Source organism: Astyanax mexicanus, chromosome 3 (assembly GCF_023375975.1).
Source record: "Astyanax mexicanus isolate ESR-SI-001 chromosome 3, AstMex3_surface, whole genome shotgun sequence".
In the NCBI taxonomy this organism is placed as follows: Eukaryota; Metazoa; Chordata; class Actinopteri; order Characiformes; family Acestrorhamphidae; genus Astyanax; species Astyanax mexicanus.
In genome coordinates, this window is record NC_064410.1 from 55,095,782 (window position 1) to 55,116,665 (window position 20,884).

At 39.2% G+C, this 20,884-nt stretch overlaps 1 protein-coding gene and 1 long non-coding RNA gene across 5 annotated transcripts in view; one reads left to right on the forward strand and one right to left on the reverse strand.

The window, feature by feature from the left end:
* Window positions 1-20,884, reverse strand: part of sdk1a (sidekick cell adhesion molecule 1a) — a 601,048-nt gene that overhangs the window by 28,570 nt on the left and 551,594 nt on the right. For all 4 annotated transcript variants that reach the window (XM_049475506.1, XM_049475505.1, XM_049475504.1 and 1 more), the window contains 4 exons: window positions 19,112-19,213; window positions 7,834-7,949; window positions 6,590-6,776; window positions 651-788 (listed from right to left, as the gene is read on the reverse strand). In XM_049475506.1, coding sequence (XP_049331463.1) covers window positions 651-788; window positions 6,590-6,776; window positions 7,834-7,949; window positions 19,112-19,213 — 543 coding nt within the window. The remainder of the gene's footprint in view (window positions 1-650; window positions 789-6,589; window positions 6,777-7,833; window positions 7,950-19,111; window positions 19,214-20,884) is intronic.
* The window catches only part of LOC125799256 (uncharacterized), a 345,287-nt gene that overhangs the window by 19,970 nt on the left and 304,433 nt on the right, over window positions 1-20,884 (forward strand). Inside the window, exon 2 of the long non-coding RNA XR_007438087.1 lies at window positions 8,572-8,637. This is a non-coding gene — a long non-coding RNA (uncharacterized LOC125799256). The remainder of the gene's footprint in view (window positions 1-8,571; window positions 8,638-20,884) is intronic.

The following is a 20,884-nucleotide window of genomic DNA, read 5'->3' on the forward strand; positions in this document are numbered from 1 at the left end:
AATTGTTTAAATTGAGTTTAAATTGTCTCGAACTGATACTGATAATGTTGTTCAAAGATTCTGTCCTTTTTCTACTATTTTATAAACTTTTCTTACAACCTTGGGCTAAAATGTTCTGCAATGTAACTACATTACAGTTAAAAAGATCATTTTAATTATAAACCGAATTATTTGTGTCCATTCTAAAACTTGCCATATGTAATTGCCCCTACATTTTGCTCACTGAGTGAATATATAGTGCTTTTAACCTTTTTAAATGATTTTTAAAAATGAATAAGCACCTTTCCTTAAAAATAGGGCAATCACACCACAGGACTGAGATAATGGACACATTAACATTCACTTTATTTCTATAATAAAATGGTATTTACTGTGAGTTTGGTACATTTTAAAACCTTATAACATGTTCATCTTTACATTTCATACTCCATTTATATTATGGCATACTACAGGAAATTTTACATGTTTATCTTATGATAAAAAAAAAAAAACAAAATAAAGCACATTTTCCATCTAAAAATTCTATTTTAAATAACTAACCCACGTTTTTGAACACAAAATACATCTTATTAAATATTTTTACTTGATTATAGTAAAGTCAAGCATCATGACATCCACCTTTATACATGGTATTGTTGTGAAAGACATACCGTGAATGGGTGCAGTGGGTTCATACACCACCCTATACCCCTCCACTACTCCGTTCGGAGACACAGGGAATCCCCACGAGACATTCAGAGTGGTGCTGGTGACTTCAGAGAAACTGATGAAGCTAGGAGCACTGGGAGCTGAGAAACAGAGCGAGAGAGAAAGAGAGAGAGAGAGAGAGAGAGAGAGAGAGAGCAGTGAGCTATCCGTACCTCGTCAGGATGTCAAGATGTCAGGATTAATTTTTACCTTTTGAATCAGATACAAAGGCTTTAATCACTGAACTGCCTTCTAAGTGAGATAGTGTGGGCAGCAAGGCATCAAGTCAGCATTTCTTGCATTTTAGACACAGGGTTCATTTATACACTGCAGACCTGGATAAGTTAAATTTACTTAAATAGCGTGAGTCATTTGTTGTAAAAAAATTCTATACAGTGAACAATATAGCAGAATGATGCTTGCTCTAACAGCCTACAACATAGAGGCCATGCAGTTACCGTATTTTTCAGACTATAAGGCGCACTTAAAATTCTTTCTAATTCTATTCTAATTTTCCGCCTTATGATCCAGTGCGCCTTATGTATGAATTCTACCAGTCAGGTTATAAGGAGCAGGAAAGCCACTCTGCTGAAGTTCAGCGTTATATAGGAGTTTCAGTTTAGTTCTTCAGCAGTATTAGCATTACCTGCTAACCACGTTGGGTTTCATAATTTTTTTGAACACGTAACTAGGAAGTTGCTTAAGGGGGAAATGTTGGAAGTTTTGATACTTATTAGTTTATCCATTTAAGATATTTAGAATTTCAGGCCTAAATTTTGATCAAATCAAGTTTGTATGTATTTCCTATGTGTATGCGTAAAACCATATGTTTATTATGTGTGTGCGTTCCCCGGATATAAGCCTCGTCCAGAGTTGGCAAAGGGAGTTCAACTGTGATTGAACCCACAAAATAGTTAAAGGAAAGCTCCTGGCGCCGGCTGCTACGCTATGCATCTATGTGTATATATATATATATATATATATATATATATTTACACATGTCTGTTATTTTCAGTTCAGTTATGGCATTCACAGAGCTGAAGCTAGTATTATGGTATGCAAACAGAGGTTTTTAATAAGCTTCTTGTGCACTTTTTTAGTTATTAACAAGTTATTAATGCCTCGTTTTAAATGTCCGGGCTCTCTGGATTCTAGCAAGTAGGTGTGGAGCTACTTTGAGCTGGATAACGGTGTAAAAAGCGATTTATCAGGGCAAATTATGCCCCGTGTCACCCAGTCTGAAGGGTGTTTGGACAAACTGTTCAAATTTCTGGATCTCGGAACGCTGTGGGAGATTGGAGGTGAGCTATTCATCAAAGTACTTTTTATCATGTTTTACTACAGCAAAGGTCCATTTTACACCTAATAGATTTTATTTATTTTGAGTTCGAATGAATTATGGGTTTAGAGTGTCCAGAGGGACATTCTTCAGGACATTTATTTTTTTTAAGCATATAGCATGAGTAATTCTGGACAGTGAAGTCTAATCTAAAGTCGATCCTCTATTCCAACTATTATTTTTATATTTATTTATTTTTCATTATTTATTTCTTCTCCTGTCTCGTTCATGCACAGTTGGCATGCGCCTGCACACAAGGCTGCTGTAAACACCCTTTAGACATGCCCCTGCGTCTGTGTGACATGTAGCAGTGCCTGCGTAGGCTGCTCTGCACCGCCTCAGGAAAAACAGTCCCCATTTGTGTGGAGAATAACAACAGAAAGAGAAGAGCGGGAGCCTGAACGGATACACAGAGATAGAGACGGTCTCTTTCCTCACTTATGCAAATGAGGTCACATCAAAGAGCATTAGAATAATTTCTGAATTGTTTCTGCAGGTGACTCAGAGGTGGAGAACACCTCCCTGTCGTGGCAGCAAGCTGAAGCCCCAGGTCAAACGATTCCCCAGCTTATATATATATATATATATATATATATATATATATATATATATATATATATATATATATATATATGATTCAGACTGTTGGTGCTCTAAGAGAGCATGATGCAATGGTAGTACTAGCAGAAGTATGGTTTGGATGGAGCTGCTTGGCCATGGCATCACTATGTCCATTCTATGAGTTTCTCTACACTCTACTGTTGTTGAGCTAATCTGAGTACATGAAGTTTGGAGGTGTGTACACTGTAAAATGTGATAAGTTGATCGTATTTAAAAAAAAAATAAGGAAACCAGTTGCTTTGAAAAAGTTAAGCAATTATAACTCAAATAGTTAAATCTACACAGTTTACTTGAGTTGTTTCTACTTTTAATAGCCTGTAAATGCAAGATTTTTTTTTTAAGTGTGTAATACCTGATAAGTTGACTATATTCGAAACTATTGTTGTATCCGATTACCTAATACAAGTTCATGTAATATAATTTTATTTAAAATTTATATTTTCCTGAACTTGTATTTAGTCTTCTTTCTGGTTTCATTCAACTATTTTTATAATACTCATAAAAAAGTAGATGAAAGAAAACAGTAAAGAATTTAAAGTACTGAGAGCAGAGCGAGAACTGCAGCTCAGTAAATGATGCTTGTTCTACAGCCTACAACACAAAGGCCAATCATTATTATAATAATTATATATAATTATAACAGGTGATCTACAAGTTTACCTAACCTAGCCTGGGAGGAATCACTACACACTGATGGTGAGTGCTACAAACTGGGGGACACACCCAGTATGCAAATTGATTGTGACAGAAGCCAATGGAAAAGAGGCTGCCAATGGCAACAGACTAAACTCAGTTATTATAAGTTGATTCAACTCAAAGATCTCAGTTTAAATGTATCTGTGCCCACAAATGACAGATAATCTAACTCAAAATAGTTGAGTATTGTTTAGAAATCTCCATTTTTATGTAAAACAGACTTAATTTATTTGAGTTCAAACAACTTCTGGGTTTACAGTGTAGTGATGTTGTGACTCTGTAGGAAGTTGGTGAACTCTGCGCACTATGCTCCTCAGCATCCGCTGGCCACGCTCTTCAGTCTCTTCCACTGTGTTATAATATCACTGACAGTTGGCTGTGGAATATTTAGTAGTGAGTAGTGAAATTTCACGATGCTGCTTCCTATTACAGTACCATAGTGCTGGAGTTCACTGAACTCCTGAGAGCCTCAGACCCATTTTTTCACTAATGTGATTGGATCCTGAGTTCAATGATTTGGTTGGTGAGCAAATACTTTTGGCAAAGTAGTTTATTAGGGGTGGGAAGGTCAATTTCTCAAGCTGTCACATAATAACCTGGGACTGTTTTGAAGGACTGGACCTTAATTTCTTTAAAAATGCAGTAATTTTATGGTTTTGATCAGCTGCTAATGGTAAAAGTAAATTATAAAATTCGGTAATAAAAATGTAAAGCATGCATAGTAAAATTAATAATTGTTCATTATTTAAACAGAATTCACACAAACAGAAAACAGTTAAGAACACAAAATGTTCATCTGTTTGCTCTAAAGACCTTAAGGCCCTTAAGGGCAAGTTATGAAAAATCAATGGGTTGGATATGACCCACAGACTGTAGAAGGCCCAGGTCTGGTTTATATGGTTTAAGTCATGCAGGAAACTCCATTCTTATCTCAGGTCATGTCTAAAGCCCATTTCACAGCCGAATCAATGAGCAAACAGTTTCAATTTACGGTGACATTTACCACATCTAGTGTAAAATGACTGCTGAGGAGCTATCGATGCTGAAAGATGATGACAATAAAATACATCTGTACAATAAACAGCGATGTAAACAAACCAACAAACCAAGCAACCAAATGAATAAGTGAATAAATTAGTAAGTAAGTGAACACTTACTGAAATTGAATGCATTGCAGCATTAATTAACTACTATAAAACACGATTATAGACAAGCATTGTCTAACTAATCTAATAACACACCAACACACCTACACTGTTCATGTATTTAATTAAGCGCATAGAGTAAACATCCACAGTGCAGGCTAGAAAAAGTAAGTGAATATCTAGTGTAATGACTTCTCCAAGAACTAATTATTAAAAAGTGTTTCACAGATGGTTTTTTTTGTATAATATATAAAGAAACACAAAGTCAAGCAATGACGAACACTTTGGGGTCTTTTGTCTTTTGGTATAATGAGAACACAAAATATACGCCTTGCACGACTCAAAACACACAAAAGGCATGTACTAATTCTATTAATTAATCATAGATGTGTTTTGCCTGTAACGTAAAAAAAAAAAAAAACAATCATTCAATGTGTCACTTGCTATTCTCTTTAAAGCAGCACTAGGTAGGATTTCCTTGATTTTTGATCTTTTTAAAGAAGTGAAATTACAGCTTGAAACTCACTGCAGTGCTGCATTGAGGTGTAATAGGAGGAATAGCGGTGCTCTCGTGTCTGTGCCGGAGCTCCTCTGAGCTCAAACCAGACTCTGTAAGTTTTCTGAGGCGGCCACGACCAACGCTCGCGAGAACTGCGACCTGCTTTCCGACCTTTAGTTCTAACAGTTCTACAAGGACTACTGGTTCATTCTTTACAAACTAACATACAGACACTCTGTCAGAAGCTGGAAAGAGACCGAATATGTCTCTGAAAGCCAGAAAACGAGAAAGAGAAACTAAAATTGGCCTGAAACATTTATTACACTCTACAACTGTAGGGGGAGCCCACGAGCACAAAATCTCAATCCTACCTAGTGGAGCTTAAAGAGACAAGAGTGCTCAGACTTCGGCACGTTCATATCTTAACAGTGCGGTGCATTTGTGCGTCTCAGCAGAGACAGATACTGACCTGCATATTTATGCAGTGAAGGTACACCCACAGCTCATTTAAAGTAACAGGAAGTTATCTTAAAGTTATTTTATTCTTTATTCTGTGTATTATATACTCTTTGCCTATAAATGAAGAAAATCTCTCTCTAGAAGTAACTGTGCTGTTTAAATCACTCCAGGAGCACAAGGGTTATTTCTGAGGTGAGAAAGAACCCAAGCGTGACTGCAAAAGACTGCAAAAGATCTTTATCCATATGTTCACTATTAGAAACACACTGAAGAAGAAAGGTGCTCACAGAAGGATGAACTACTACTGATTAAGTGATCCCCATGCAGGAGGAATGCTGAAGACATTCTTTTTTGCTTTGTACAGATCCTACTCGATGCAGTAGGAAACGTTTAGTAGAAAAACGTGGTTCATGGTGGTGACTGCTGCTAAAGGGGAAGTGTATTTGCTCAATGCGCTTTATAAAAGGCATATCTGTTTGTGTGTTGGTTCAGTTTAATTGTTAGAATGGTATATCATTTGTCTATAATTGTGGTCTACATAATAAGAACACATTTTATTAGTAATCAGTGCAAAAATCCAAGTAGTACGAATAGGATCACTTACTTTTTCTAGCCTGCACTGCAGATATTTGCTCAATGTGCTTTATAAAAGGCATGAACAGCACTGTGTCTGTCTGTGTTTTAGTTCAATTGTGTTTAATTTGGGTTTGCCTATATCTGTGATCTATATAACAATAAGAACACATTTTATTAGTAACGATTCAGAAATCCAGGTAATTCCAATAGGATCACTTACTTTATCTATTCTACACTGTGGGTGTTTACCTAATGTTATAGTACCAGTAGTACCTAATATGTTTTTCATTCAGTTAGACTGTGCTAGTCTGTAGGTATGGCCTACTCTGTATTCCTGTAACATAGGATGTATGGGATAAGATGTATGGGAATCAATATCCACATATGACAGTGACTCAGGTCTGATGTGAAAAGGTCAAGTGTTTGCTCTGAAAATATCAGATGTGTCACATTTATCCCTAAAAAATAAAACTTCAGATGAAAGCTGGATTTGTGGGTCTCAGTCGTGTGTTTGTGTTGTTGATGTTGTTGTTGATGTTGCTGCTGCAAACTGAAGCACAGCCTGACCTGCCTGAAGAGTACGCCCCCTCCTGGGCTCGCTGAGCGGACCGTCCCCCGCCGCATTAAACGCAGACAGCTTGACCATGTAGTAGGTGTAGCTGGTCAGGTTTTTCAGCCGCATGCTCGTCTCCGGCAGGAAGAGGATCTTTACCTTCTCCGTCTCGTTCTGATTATCCATCTCCCAATAATAAATCTACAGCCACAAAAAAACAGCACAGACAAACATCAGCAAACTAAATTACGATTTAATTTTAGAATAAATGATACAGTATATAAAATAAAAGGATAGAACAGATTTATAGAATGACAAATAGATAGATCTCCAGATGGAATGAGAGAAAGACGGATATAAATAGTTAAACAGAATGACATGAAGTTTAAGCTATAGATAGATGGATGGATGGATGCATGAGATTGGATGGATGGATGGATGCATGAGATTGGATGGATGGATGAATGGATGCATGAGATTGGATGGATGGATGAATGCATTAGATTGGATGGATGGATGGATGGATGGATGCATGAGATTGGATGGATGCATGGATGAATGGATGCATGAGATTGGATGGATGCATGGATGGATGGATGCATGAGATTGGATGGATGGATGGATAGATGGATGCATGAGATTGGAAGGATGGATGGATGGATAGAATGGCATGTAGTTTGAACTGTAGATATATGAAATAACAGACAGACATATAAATAAATGGATAGATAGATATCTAAATAGATAGATATAATGGAAGGACATATAATAGAATTAAAACAACAGATACAACTACAGAATATTATTACAATAAATAACCAATAAATTAAATGATAGATCGATTAAAACAAAACAACACATATACACAGACAGACAGACAGAAGTCTTTCTAACCGGTTTACAGACACTGCAGAAGGCACACGCTCGTAGCTAAACCTGTAACTGGTAGGAAACTGGAAAAACATTTCCAGTGCATTGCTGCTCAGCTCCCCTAACAACTTCTGCATCGGTGTCATGCATATTTCAACAGGGATTCACTTAACCCCCGACCCGTGATAATTATTTCATGACCCAGATGTCCTGATCTTTTAAACATACTGTCTAACATCATTATCTATTACACTACATTATAATGGGGAAGACTGGAAACATTTATTCTGCTTATTCTTCCCAAGGGAGGTGGAGGTAGGCATGGAAGCCAGCGAGAGAGAGAGAGAAAAAAAGAAAGATGGAGGAGAATAGAAGGAGAGGTGGAGACCTTATAACCCTGGATGATGCCGTTCTGCGTCTCCACGGGCGGCGGCTCCCACTGCACCTCCAGCTGGGTGGACGACATGGTGTTGACCTGGATATTCTGAGGCGCCACTGAGGGAGCTGAGAGAAAACACAGTACTATAAATATACAATACTATAAAAACACAGAACAGTGAGAGTTCTCTAATGCAGGTCCTCAAACCACTAATCAACAGCCCAGGTGTTCCAACACACATAAACTTAGCTAGTAAAATCAGTGAATTCCTGAATACAGGTGTGTTTGGAGACATGTTGAAGCAAAAACACAGACTATTCAGAAGCTACTTGAGGACTGGTTCGAAAACTACTGTTTATTTACAAGACAGGGACACATTTCTCAAAAAGACACTTCAATAGATGCAGTACTACAATTGACACAGTACTATAATGGACAAATGAGACATTACTACCAAGAACACAATACAGTAAGACAATTTGTAGTATTCAAAGCACATTGCAAAAGGAACACAAAGTTTTGTTCTAGAATCACCTGGTATGTAAGAGCTGTAAGAGCTGTTCCAAGACTACAGGAGACATAATGGTATAAAGCACCCAGAGTATTATAAGAAACACAGTGGTGTAAAAGACTATAGAAGTACTATAAGGGGTACAGGGGTTGGACAATGAAACTGAAACACCTGGTTTCAGACCACAATAATTTATTGTCTCGACAGACAGTTCTGGTGGAAACAGTAGAGTTGAGGTGCACATTGAATTCTGCCGTGATTTGATCAGCCGTGGTTTTATGTTTTTTTTGGATACAATCTGGGTTAGCACCCGAACATCCCTTTCAGACAGCTTCCTCTTACAGCATCCACAGTTAATCCTGTTGGATGTGGTTGGTCCTTCTTGGTGGTATGCTGACATTACCCTGGATACCGTGGCTCTTGATACTTGATCACAAAGACTTGCTGTCTTGGTCACAGATGCGCCACCAAGACGTGAACCAACAATCTGTCCTCTTTTGAACTCTGGTATGTCACCCATAATGTTGTGTGCATTGCAATATTTTGAGTAAAACTGTGCTCTTACCCTGATAATTGAACCTTTACACTCTGCTCTTACTGATGCAATGTGCAATTAATGAAGATTGGCCACCAGGCTGCTCCAATTTAGCCATGAAACCTCCCACACTAAAATGACAGAGATTTAATACTGCAAGGGGACTGGGGGTGCGGAGTGGTCCAGCGGTCTAAAGCGCTGCCAATATTGATGGTTTGAATCCCGGTCATGCAGCTTGCCATCAGCTGCCAAAGCCCAGGGAGAGCACAGTTGGACTTGCTCTCTTTGGGTGGGTAGATGGCACTCATTTCCCTCATCACTCTTAGGGTGAAAAGAACAGCGATGACTGACTTCACATGTATCAGAGGAGGCATGTGCTAGTCTTCACCCTCCTTGTGTTGTGTTGCATCACCAGTGATTGGGAATAAACAGCTGAGTAGCAGCTGAATGTGTTGGACACTTGGCCTAGCTAAATTTGAATAAAATAGTAAAAATAAATAAATAAATGAAAAAAAAAATACTGCAAGGGACACATTATTACAGTGTTATAGTGATTGCTACACAACAGTACTATGAAGGACAATAATCTATATTTGTCCAGCAAAACATAAGCATAATTTTATAAGAGACACAGTACTATAAAAAAGTACTACAAGGGATATTAAGAGCTCTAAAACAGTAGCAGTTATGTAAAAAACAGTACTATAAGTGTTTATAGAAAAGCCACAGTAAAATAAATATCACAACGGTGAGAAAAGGGACACACTACAATAAAAGTGACAATTTTTTTCAGTAAGGGACACAACACAGTACTACTAAGGGCATTGTAATAATAAACAGTCCTTTTAGAGCCACAGTGCTGTAAAACCTCCCACAGTACTAAAAAGCCATGGTGCTACATCACCCACAGTCCTATGAAAGACACCCCAGCATTAAGGGAAATAGTACTATAGGAACCATAGTGCTATGAGGGACATTCTTATAAGGGACTGATCATTAGAGTACTATATGGGACTAGGGCTGCAACTAATTATTATTTTGGTAGTCGACTAATCTGACGATTATTTTTCAGATTAGTCGATCAGTCTATGATTATTTCTGCCATCTCTAAAAACGATAGAAACAACAGAACATGAGATTTAAATTGCATTTAAATATCTGAACATTGTTTCAACATGGAACATACTGATATTTAGTGATTAAATGTGTGATCTGTTGTGTTTGGGCACTTTTGGAGATACAAAACTAAGTTGATTTTAATCTGTGTGAGCAAACCCATGCAATGTCCCACTGCGATTCTGTCTTTAGCACTTTGTGTAACGTGGTATTGTTACAAATAAACAATTAGTCGACGATGAAATTTGTAGTCGACAAATTTAAATATCGACATTATCGATTATATCGACTAATCGTTGCAGCCCTATATGGGACACAACAGTATAAAGGACAAGGTACAAGAAATGTCACAGTACTATAAGGGAATCAGTACAAAAATGGATACAGTGCTATAAGAGAGTACAACAATAATATTCCTAATAATTACATTTTAAAAAACATTAATTGGACATTATCCTATAAGGGACACAGTGCTGTAAGAGTACTATAAAGAACAGTACTATAAGATAACTTAGAGCATAACGTTCTAATAACCAATGTAGGGAAGTAGTATCATAAGAGATAAAGTACCATATTGAAAACAGTACTATGAGACACAGCAGAACTACGCTGCCTGAAATTACTGCCTTCAACACAACACAGCTTCAACACAAACCCCAGCGCCTACAGATGATGACACTTCCACTTTAGCAGAACACATGCTTACACAAACCAAATGCCAAGTCAACTCCATCTGCACACCAGCATGACTAATGTTTCTGTTTCTTCTTCGCAAGGGCTGAGGGATACCAGACTAAAGAGCTCTCCAACACAGATCACAGCGGTAGACAGAGCTGCGAGCCGCGCTAAACGCCAAGCGTTTCCAACTATTCCAACTAGAAAAATATTTAATCAGGGAGGCTCTTAAAAGCAGGGCTGAATCATGAAGCATGACAGCGCTTTGGGTTCAGTTTTGTGTACAAAAGCTCCGCTTATGGGTGGTAGAGCTGGTGGAATAATTTATGAGGAGGAATGAAGACAGTGGCGCTGGGGTTCTGGAGGGAGCCGACTCCATGATGCTCCATCAAGCGAGTCGTTAAAACGGTGCTAATAGGCTGCTGCTATCTTCTCCACCTCAGCTCTAGAGAGGCGAGGCAGGGAGCAGAACGTTGAGATGGAAAGTCGGATGAAAAAAGTCATAGAAATTTTATACAACTATTTTGTAAGAAGTATTCTTTATGTTATTTCAGACCAGCACCAAGCCAGCATTCTTATGTGGAATGGGACTTGGGTGGAACATAACCTAGGTGGGCTCCAGGTGGTCTTCAGGTAGGTTTCAGGTGACTTGTGCATCTATATGTTATACTGGGAACCAGTTGGTCTTCCTAAATGAGCGCCATTATTACAGACATCATAATCTCACATCAATCCCATCTACAGTAAACTAAAATCGCTAAATCCAAAACATTCTGCACATACAGGCAACTTTTCTGGTAGTCAATCAGTGGAGGTACATTTAGTGTCAATAGTTACGTACTTTTTATACTGTAGCTACAAGGTTAATAATATTAAAAAGTAAAATATTACTTCTTAGCTATTAGCATTGTGCTAATCGACCTGCAAAAAACAATAAGCTTTATGTGAAATGTACAGATAAGCTTCCAGATGACTGCTATTATTGCTATTATCCAACAATATATGTCCAAATGTTTGTGGACACCCATTACAATGAATGCATTCGGCTACTTAAAGTTACATGTATTGCTGACATGGATCTGCAAATGCACACACAAAATGTGCAAGGTATCTATAACAAAAAAAGGACTGTCAATGCCTATCAATTAGTTCCAAGAACTGGAACTGTGTTCTCTGGAATTATGGTGATCCATTAAGTTTTTTTGTGGGGGATTATTTGGGGAGTTTGGGTGTGTTAGGCTGGTGATTTTCCAACATCCTGGCTTCACTAATGCTCTTGTTGCTGAGTGCAATCAAATATTCTTAAAGGGGCTCAAAAGTCTAGAAAGAAAGCCTTCCCTCGACAGGATGGTCAAGGTGTTGGAAAGTGGGTCATCCAGGTGAAAACACCATCTGTGCTGGAAGCGCATGTTTCCATGTAAGTTTAATGGACAACCAGCATGAGCAACTTTACGAAGCTGGTTGTCAACTTTGTTAATATCCAGTGGATCAGTTTGGTCCAGCTGGTTATACTGATGGAACACCACCATTGTCACACTGGTCCTCAACTTTGGTAAAGCCAGTTGATCAGTTTGGTCCAGCTGGTTATACGGATGGAACACAACCATTGTCACACTGGTCATCAACTTTGGTAAAAGTAGTTGATCAGTTTAGTCAAGCTGGTTATACTGATGGAACACCACCATTTTCACACTGGTGATCAATTTTGGTAAAGCCAGTTGATCAGTTTGGTCCAGCTGGTTATACGGATGGAGAATGGAAGGGGTAAGAGCCCAACAGTGGCAGCTTATTGGACCTGGGTATTGAACCCACAACCCTGCAAGCATTGACCCAACACTCTTAACACTAATCTATCACTGCTCATCTACCACTAGTACTGTAGCTTCAAGACTCCACAAAGGGCAAAACCAGTAAAGAATGTCCTTCAAACACCAAACATATCTTGGCTGATCATCTTTATCTAAAGCAAGCGGGAAATTGTATGTGTTTCAGTTTCTGATTTCAAACTGCTGCTCTAAAGGGCATAGCACCCTTCACACCTACAGAGACACCAGTGCCCCTCCCTCCCTCCCTGAGTACCCACAACCCCTCCCAGCTCTCTGCTCATCCCCGAATGGCGGCAAACCTGACGTTAATCAGCGGGAAATTCATTTGTTTGTTTGCCGCTCCCTCTCCTGCTGCTGCGAGTAATCTCTCCGCCTGGCCCCCCTCTAATGATGCTGTTAATAACCTGATGCTGATAACCCTGTGCAGCTCCGCCAGCTGCTTGAGATCTTTATGACAGATTCATATTTACTGCTTCATTAAGCCTCTTACGAGAAACGGGCAAAAGCACCCCAAAGAGGCGAGGCGAGGCGAAGCGCGGAGAGGAGCGATGGCCCCGCCACCCGCCGCCATTGCTCTTAAAGGAACAGTTTGGCGAAAATACTCATTTACACTATTTTCCTCTTACCTCAAACCCTCAAATTACCTCAATCAGCCAGGAAGTGCTTGAGGTGGTCTTAAGTTTGTTTTTTATGGGTTTATTTTTACAGTTTACGCTACTAGAGCTACAAGCTCTGGCTAATTATGTAGCAATGGTGGATTGTATCAATTAGCTTTGTGCTAAATGCATATACCTACCCTAAAGCATCTCATGGAGGTAATATTAAAAATACTTTTTAGTTATATATTTTCTGAAAAAAAAAAGAACTAAAGCAAAAGGCTTTAGACCTAAATGATAAAACACCATCACTAATAATGGCCAGTTTCTAGATTCTAGAAAACAGCAGGACGAAGTCCTCAGAAATCATTCTAAACTTATGTCAGTAAACTGCATGTCTATATCGTCGCTGTCCTATGAAAAACACTTATCTTCATTTTTGTCGATTTTCAGTTTAGTACATAATTTGAACAGACAAACTGTCTTTTACACTGTGTCAAAATTTCTTGATGAACGGACCAATAGAAACTCTTCAAAATTACCTGAAATAAACTGTTTTTACATTGACTTCCATTGAAAGTTTACAAGGTTTTTTCCCTCTCCTGTAAAGTTGCTGTTTTGGAGATAAGTGTTTTTCATTGGACAGCGACGATATGGACAAAAGTACTGGGACATCTCCTCAGTCATTGTTTCTTCTGAAACCAAATATTAGTATTAAACCATTTAAACAAGTTTATCCTGCTTTTGCTGGAAGTACTATTTCTACTGTCCAGGAAAGACTTTCTACAAGATTTTAGATCATTGCTCTGAGGATCTGACTGCATTCAGCTACGTCTATAACTGACTAAAACTGAATTAAGAAATCAAAACACTTCTAAAGATCCTAAAGGTCTCTTAACTTTTGTTTCCTGTCTTGTCAAAGCTAAACGATAAAGCAGGATGGAGCCATTTCATCAGAAATTGGCTCCTTGGTTATTTTTTTCTTATTAGGAGTAATAATAGGTTATAACAATTATTGAACAATTATTGAATCCTTAATTCATGAGTATACCCTCTATGCATGCTCGTGCTTGTAGATTAGTTTCATATATTTTACTGTAGCTTGTGTCTTTTTGACCAGAGCCTTGTATCCCCTCTACAAAAGCTATAAACTGATGTATGAAGGGTTGGGTGGAGATTTTAAATTTAGCTTGTTCAACCACAGACGCAGCACTTATAATGGCCAGTTTCGAGATTCTAGAAAACAACAGGACGCAATATTCAGAAATAAGACTAAATTTTAGTCAGATATGATCCTATGATTAGCTTTCTGTAAACTGCATGCCTAAATCACATAGACTACCTACACTATATGGACAAAAGTACTGGGACATCTCCTCAGTCTCGGTTTCTTCTGAAGTACTATTTCTACTGTCCAGAAAAGACTTTCTACAAGATTTTAGAGCATTGCTCTAAGGATCTGACTGCATTTAGCGACATCCATAACAGAATGAAACTGAATTAAAAAATCAAAACTCTCGACTTTTGTTTCCTGTCTTCTTAAGGCTAAATAATAAACCAGGGTTAATTTGGTTAATAACTTGGTTAATTTTTTTTCTAATTATGAATTAATAGTAGGTTATAACAGTTAGCTTTGGGCAAACAGCATGCCTAAATCGCTTGACCACCTCAAAGCATTCCAAAGAACACAGTTCCACTGCTCTGCAGCTAAATGTTCCTGACTAGCCTATCCTTGTCTGGCATTAGACATAGTATAGGTTCACATTATCTACTGCAGAGATGGCAATACTTCTGGCAATAGTAGAAGAATAGATGCCCACAAACAATGGAAGTTTTAGTGTAGCTCAAAGCATCTCGAACAATCTGGAAAAGTCTTGATTGTTTAGATACCCATTATCTGACTCTTCAAAACTATAACTGTTATCTATAAAAAAATGTCTTTGAATTTGATTGTACTTCTTTCTGTCCATTTATTGCTTCCTATCCTAACCTGGTCTGCAGAATGACAGCTCCTATTTGTAACACTGTGCTGCTGTTCAATACTTGTGAGTGAATCTGAGATCTATTGTGCTAATCTTTCTGTGGGGAATAGTTTTTTAGTTCTTTTTTTCTGCCCTCCTCCTTCCCTTCCACTGAATGCTCTTATAGCAGACATTCAATAGATCATATAGGGGAAGCAACAGATCTCCAGATAGCTCTGTCAGCCCGGTTTGTGTATGGCATCACACAAGACAGCGCGGCAATTAGAGCCCGGTCTCCAATGGCGGAGCTCGGACGTCATCGTCACGTCCTGTCTTGCCATTTGGCAGCTCATTAGATGCTGAAGCCCGCTCAGGTTCGGCTGCTTGCCAGGGCAATAGGGTATTACTAAGCCAGTAATTGCACTGAACGTTGACTGTTTTTAGCAGCGAGCAGACTGAAGCGCTGAATTTGAAGAGCGCTCTAAAAACCACCACTTCATTACGTGCAGCCGAAAGCTCAGAGGCAACGGTTATAAAACATATCTCAGTATTTCTGTATTTCTAGAGATAGAGGCGGTCAGTGTGTAGGTCGTTAGACTGTATAAGAAGAAATCCTTTGAAAGTAGAGGCGTAGACTCTGTCTGAGTCTGTCTTTTTGTATGTGTGTACATGTTCAGGTGTAAAAAAAAAAACAATATGACGGAACTTTCAGCTCTTTTCTGCACAGCAAAATCTCTATTTTAGCAATAGAGAACCTGCAGGACTGTGATGTAAATATTTTATTTTATTTTCCAGGGAATTTCATTGCATGTTTTAATAAGACAATGCAAAACCAAACTAAACTGCACACTAAACAAAGAAGTATGTGAGTACTGGGTTGGCCTTCTTGCAGTCTTAACCTGTCTACAATAATAAAAAAAAGTGTGCAGAATTGTAAAACAGATGACCCCAATCTTTCCCACACCTTAACCCTTACTGTTCCAATTTTTTTTAAGTGTTGCATGCATAAAATGCATGATTGGACATATATAATTAAATAAAATTAAGTTGACAAGGCAAAACATGAAAAGCACTTTAAAACTCATGACTTACGTGCAGCCAAACTCAGAGGCAATGGTATTTCTGGTCTCAGTATTTCTGTATTTCTAGAGATGATCAATGTGTAGGTCGTTAGTTTTGCACACATTACAGGCTGCAGAAGTAAGTGGTAAAATTTAATGGGAGACTAAAATATATTTCTGTATTCTAGGGGTGTACTCACACTAAGCATGGTGTGGTTGAATCGTGCTGGAGCATAGTTCTACCCCTCCACACAGCCCCCAAGTTTGAAGATCCAGGAAAAATAGTTAGAAGTATTTTTTCAGTATTAAACTTCTTTTGCTTGCTTTAATTAGTGTAATCAACTTATAATATGAAAATGATTCATCTCACATATTTGCAACCACCCCCTGCAAAAACTAAAACTAACACAAAATTGCAATGTTATGTTTCAATGTTGTGTAAAACTATTGTTTCATATGTTGGTCTTTTAAAAGAAAGTAATAAAGTAGTGAAACATTAAAAAAGTTTGAACATGTATTGAATTATCCTAATTTAATCATTACCTGTTAGAGGTAAGGAACAGCATTGCACTAAATATTGATAGAATAATTAGTAGTGGAGTTATTAATTAAATATTTGCACTGCTTGTAAGGATTTTTTTGGTTGAAGATCGCTTTTGGATAATTAAACATGCACTGGTTCAAAATGACCCTGGAACACCATTGCTGTTCCTGATAAATGAACATAATAGGAGGGTTAAGTACAATTAAATATTTGTTTTTCCACCAGGGTGAGTAGAAATGTATTGAAAGTACAGGCTAAACTCTGTCTGAGTCTGTCTATTCATATGTGTGTACATGTTCAGGTGAGTGTAAAAAAAACAATACACCGCAACTGTCAGCCACGCTGCGAGCTGAGGCTTTTTTTCGGCACGGCAAAATCTCTATTTCAGCAAGGTCGAGCCTGCAGGAATGTGATGTAACGTCAGAGAAAAGTGGAAACTGTACAAATAGCCTCTCGCTAGCTCCCTTTTAACTCACTGCTCCAGGCTCGCGGGCCACTCCGGGGTCTGTGAATTTCTGCCCCTCGTGTTTCTTCTGTTCCTCAGAACTCAGGCTTCATGCACTTTCCTACAGTACTCGAGTAGCTTTTGCTTCTGAGGAGTCTGGACCAGTTGGACAGTTCAGATTCCAGCTACTGATGGCTATGACTTCAACGCCCACTGACAGCTGTCAGTCACTAAATACAGTGATGATCTCCCATCTCCAATGTTCTCCGGCCTCACCTGCAGGCCCAGCCACCCAGACCACTGACAAACTAGTGTGATCCACACCCACCTCACCCTCAGCTTCACCCTCAGCCTCACGTCTCCTGCCCTCATGCCTCACTCACTGCCGCGTGACGCAATTCATATCCATCAGCCGGAGCAGCCAGACCGGAGAATTACAGCGTGACGCTCTACTTCAAACCCGCCATCCAGCAGAACTAATGGTGGCCAGCTTCTAGAAGACAGCAGGTCTGGGCTGTTTCACCAGAAATCAGTTCCCTGGTCAAATAGGTTTCTTTTGTGCAGTGACATTAGCAGAGCAGAGCAGAGCTGGATGAAGGCCTGGTCTCTAATAGGCCTCTCTCTACCAGCTTGTTTTGAACATAAAAAAACGAAGGAAAACTATTTTCTGAAGTGAACCGTGATTTCATTGTAAGATCTATTCAGTGGTTGTGGATAAGAAAGAATGAGGTTTGTTGGGCATTTTAAAGATCTATAGCACACAGTTCAATTGCGGATCGCACAGCTGAATTTAGGGTGCGTCGGTGTGTCTATCGTAACGTGAGGGCACAAAAAAATATATCTTGCGCAGCTCAAAACGTGCAAAAGCCATGTACAGTACTAATTCTCTTAATTAATCATGGGTGTGTTTTGGGCGTAACGTGAAATAAATGAAATAAACCAATCAGTGTGTCACTTGTTACTCCCTTTAAAAGGCAGGTGAGCTCTGACTTTGGCGTATTTTTATCTTAACAGTGCAGCGCTTTGAGCGTCTCAGCAGAGGATACTGACCAGCAGCTCATATAGGGAACAGCAATGTTATTTTATTCTTTATTTTCTATATTGTTGAGTTAAAAGTCGTGTGTGTGTGTGGCGCACCTGTGTTTTCCACCAGAAATTTACCTTAACACACCTCACTTCCAGACCACCACACCCATCAGTGTAGATTTATTACTAACCCCATTTTTTCGGTGCAGTATTTATCAATCCTTCTGTACTTCCCATAAACACACTCCTAAACCTTGTGGGAAGCCTTTCTAGAAGAGTTTAACCCTTGTGTGGTGTTCGGGTCTGCGGGACCCGTTTTAATTTTTGATCAAATGATACAAAAAAAAAAAATTCTAACTCTAACTCATTGGCATATATCAAAACACATTTTTGATAAACACACACTGTACAACCCCCCCCCCCCCACACACACACACACACATTTATATTACATACAGTATGTTTGGCCAAGGGCTAATAAACATTGCTTCATTTGTAAATTTGAAACTAAACAAATTTTTTACTCATATCTTGAGTTTAATTCATTTTCTTTTACATTTTATTTAAAAACTAATTTAAAAAAAGAGTAGCACTTTTTGAAAGAAATGTAACATAAGAAAGCTAAAGGGCAAATATTAACCATGTAAGCTGTTTATATTGCTTGCAATTTAGGTGAAGCGAGCATGTGTAAAGCATTTTAATGTAAAATTGCTTAATTTTGCTGAATTAAATACAAGTAACAAAGTAAACGAGTAACAAAAATATGAACACCACACAAGGGTTAAGCTGTTCTATCTGCAAAAGCTGAGTCGACATCATATTAAATGGATTTGGACTATGAATTAAGAATAGGATTCATAAGTTCATATGAGTGTAAAAACAGGTAAGTAAATACTTTAGGTAGTATAGTGAATTGTATCAGAGAAAGACAGGGTTGCCTCCACCTCACATGGTGTAAAAAACAGAGCAGTTCTTTCAAGCCAGTGATTACCTGCTTCCCCTACAAACACCTCCACGGGCGCGCTGGCAGGGCTCTCGCCGATGACGTTGTAAGCTGTCATCACGATTTCATAGCGTTTGTACTTCTGCAGCTCTGCGGAGAAAAATAAATACAACACAGCTGTGAAGAGGAGGAAATCTACAGCGGATCTTAAAGGAGCTTGAAGATAACAGATAAAAGAGACGGCATCTCTCTAGAAACACGCTGTAGAAAGAAAAATGGAGCTCAGATAAGGATCGTCTCTGTGTGAATTCACGAACTTGTGCTGTTACAGTGGAGGGAACGCTGTGTGTTCGAGGATTCTTATTGGAATACTCAGAGCGATGAGCTATGTGATTTACTGTGGTAAGAACAGGAAGACAGGTTTAAGACTTTCACACATACACATCCAGAGCAGAATCTGAACCAAGGTTCATATGTGTGTTTGTGTGTGTTACATTGTATACTGTATCATTTGTTTTGGCTAATCTTGGTTTCAAACTGCAGTTTAGTGTCTGAGTTCACTAGGGCAGCGTTTCTTAACCTTTTTTCTATCACGACACCCTTTAAATATATGCGAGATGTCACGGCACCCCAGTTTACCGGGGGGTGGGGGTGGGGGGTGTGCTGGCGCAGTACTTCAGGTGAGAACGGGGGGGGTGGGGGTGGTTGATTGGGGGGGTGCTGGCGCAGTACTTCAGGTGAGAACGGGGGGGGGGGGGGGGTGGGGTGGGTGCTGGCGCAGTACTTCAGGTGAGAACGGGGGGGGGGGGGGGTGTGCTGGCGCAGTACTTCAGGTGAGAACGAGGGGTGTTGCTGGCGGAATATGAAATAAAATAGCGTGGGGGACAAAACCTTTACAGTGTGTCCCAATTTAGGGGCTGCATCCTTCAGAGGCTGTATTCGAAGACAGATTGCGTCACAGCTGCGCAGTAATACACCGCCTCTGTGGGTCGCATCCTTCAGAGTATGCTGCCTGTGAATTGGGACACACCCCGACACGAGCTGACTCTGGAAAGGAAATATGCACGTGAGGCGCAATATTTTGACGGCACCCCCGATGAAGCCATACGCGGCACCCTGGTTGAGAAACACTGCACTAGGGAACTGTGCTACATCCTGCTATCATCACCTACACAGGCAGTAATTGGTTTGTAGAATGGTGTAAATACAGGGAATTGCCTTTCCAAGTGTTGTGTCGAATTGTGCCTCCCTGACAGAATTCAACTCCTTTCAAGTGCACAGAATGCAGCAGGATTAGCACAACATATTCACTCAGATTTCTTTTATTTCTGTCTATAAATAAGGATTTTTGATTAATCTACAGTTACAGTAGATACAGGAATCATCAGCGTAATCTGATGCATCCATACTGCTTCTATTTCGTCTTTCGTCTATTGTTTAAAGGGTGACACTAGCCTGCCTCAACCTTCTGAAATTGGTCTAAAATATCAAATCATCAAGACAAGTGTTTCACACTGTTTTTTTTACAGTTTACAGTTTGTTTCTCTAGTCCAAATCAGTTGATGAGTTAATTTACTTGAAGCGTTTTCTCCCTCTGCTTGGTTTGGTTTCACACAGGCACAAACCTAAATGCATCAAAATGCGCACCAATAAAGCATGCAAGCACATTGTCTCCTCTGATTGGTCAGAGCTGTCTGGCATGGGAACAAGAAAGTAAATATAGTTAGAAGATTCTGTGTTCCAGTGTGCATTTCTGTGCAGTGTGAAGCTGCTTTAACCCAGAACGCAGAAAATTTGCCACTGTGCTTTTAAACCCAGTGT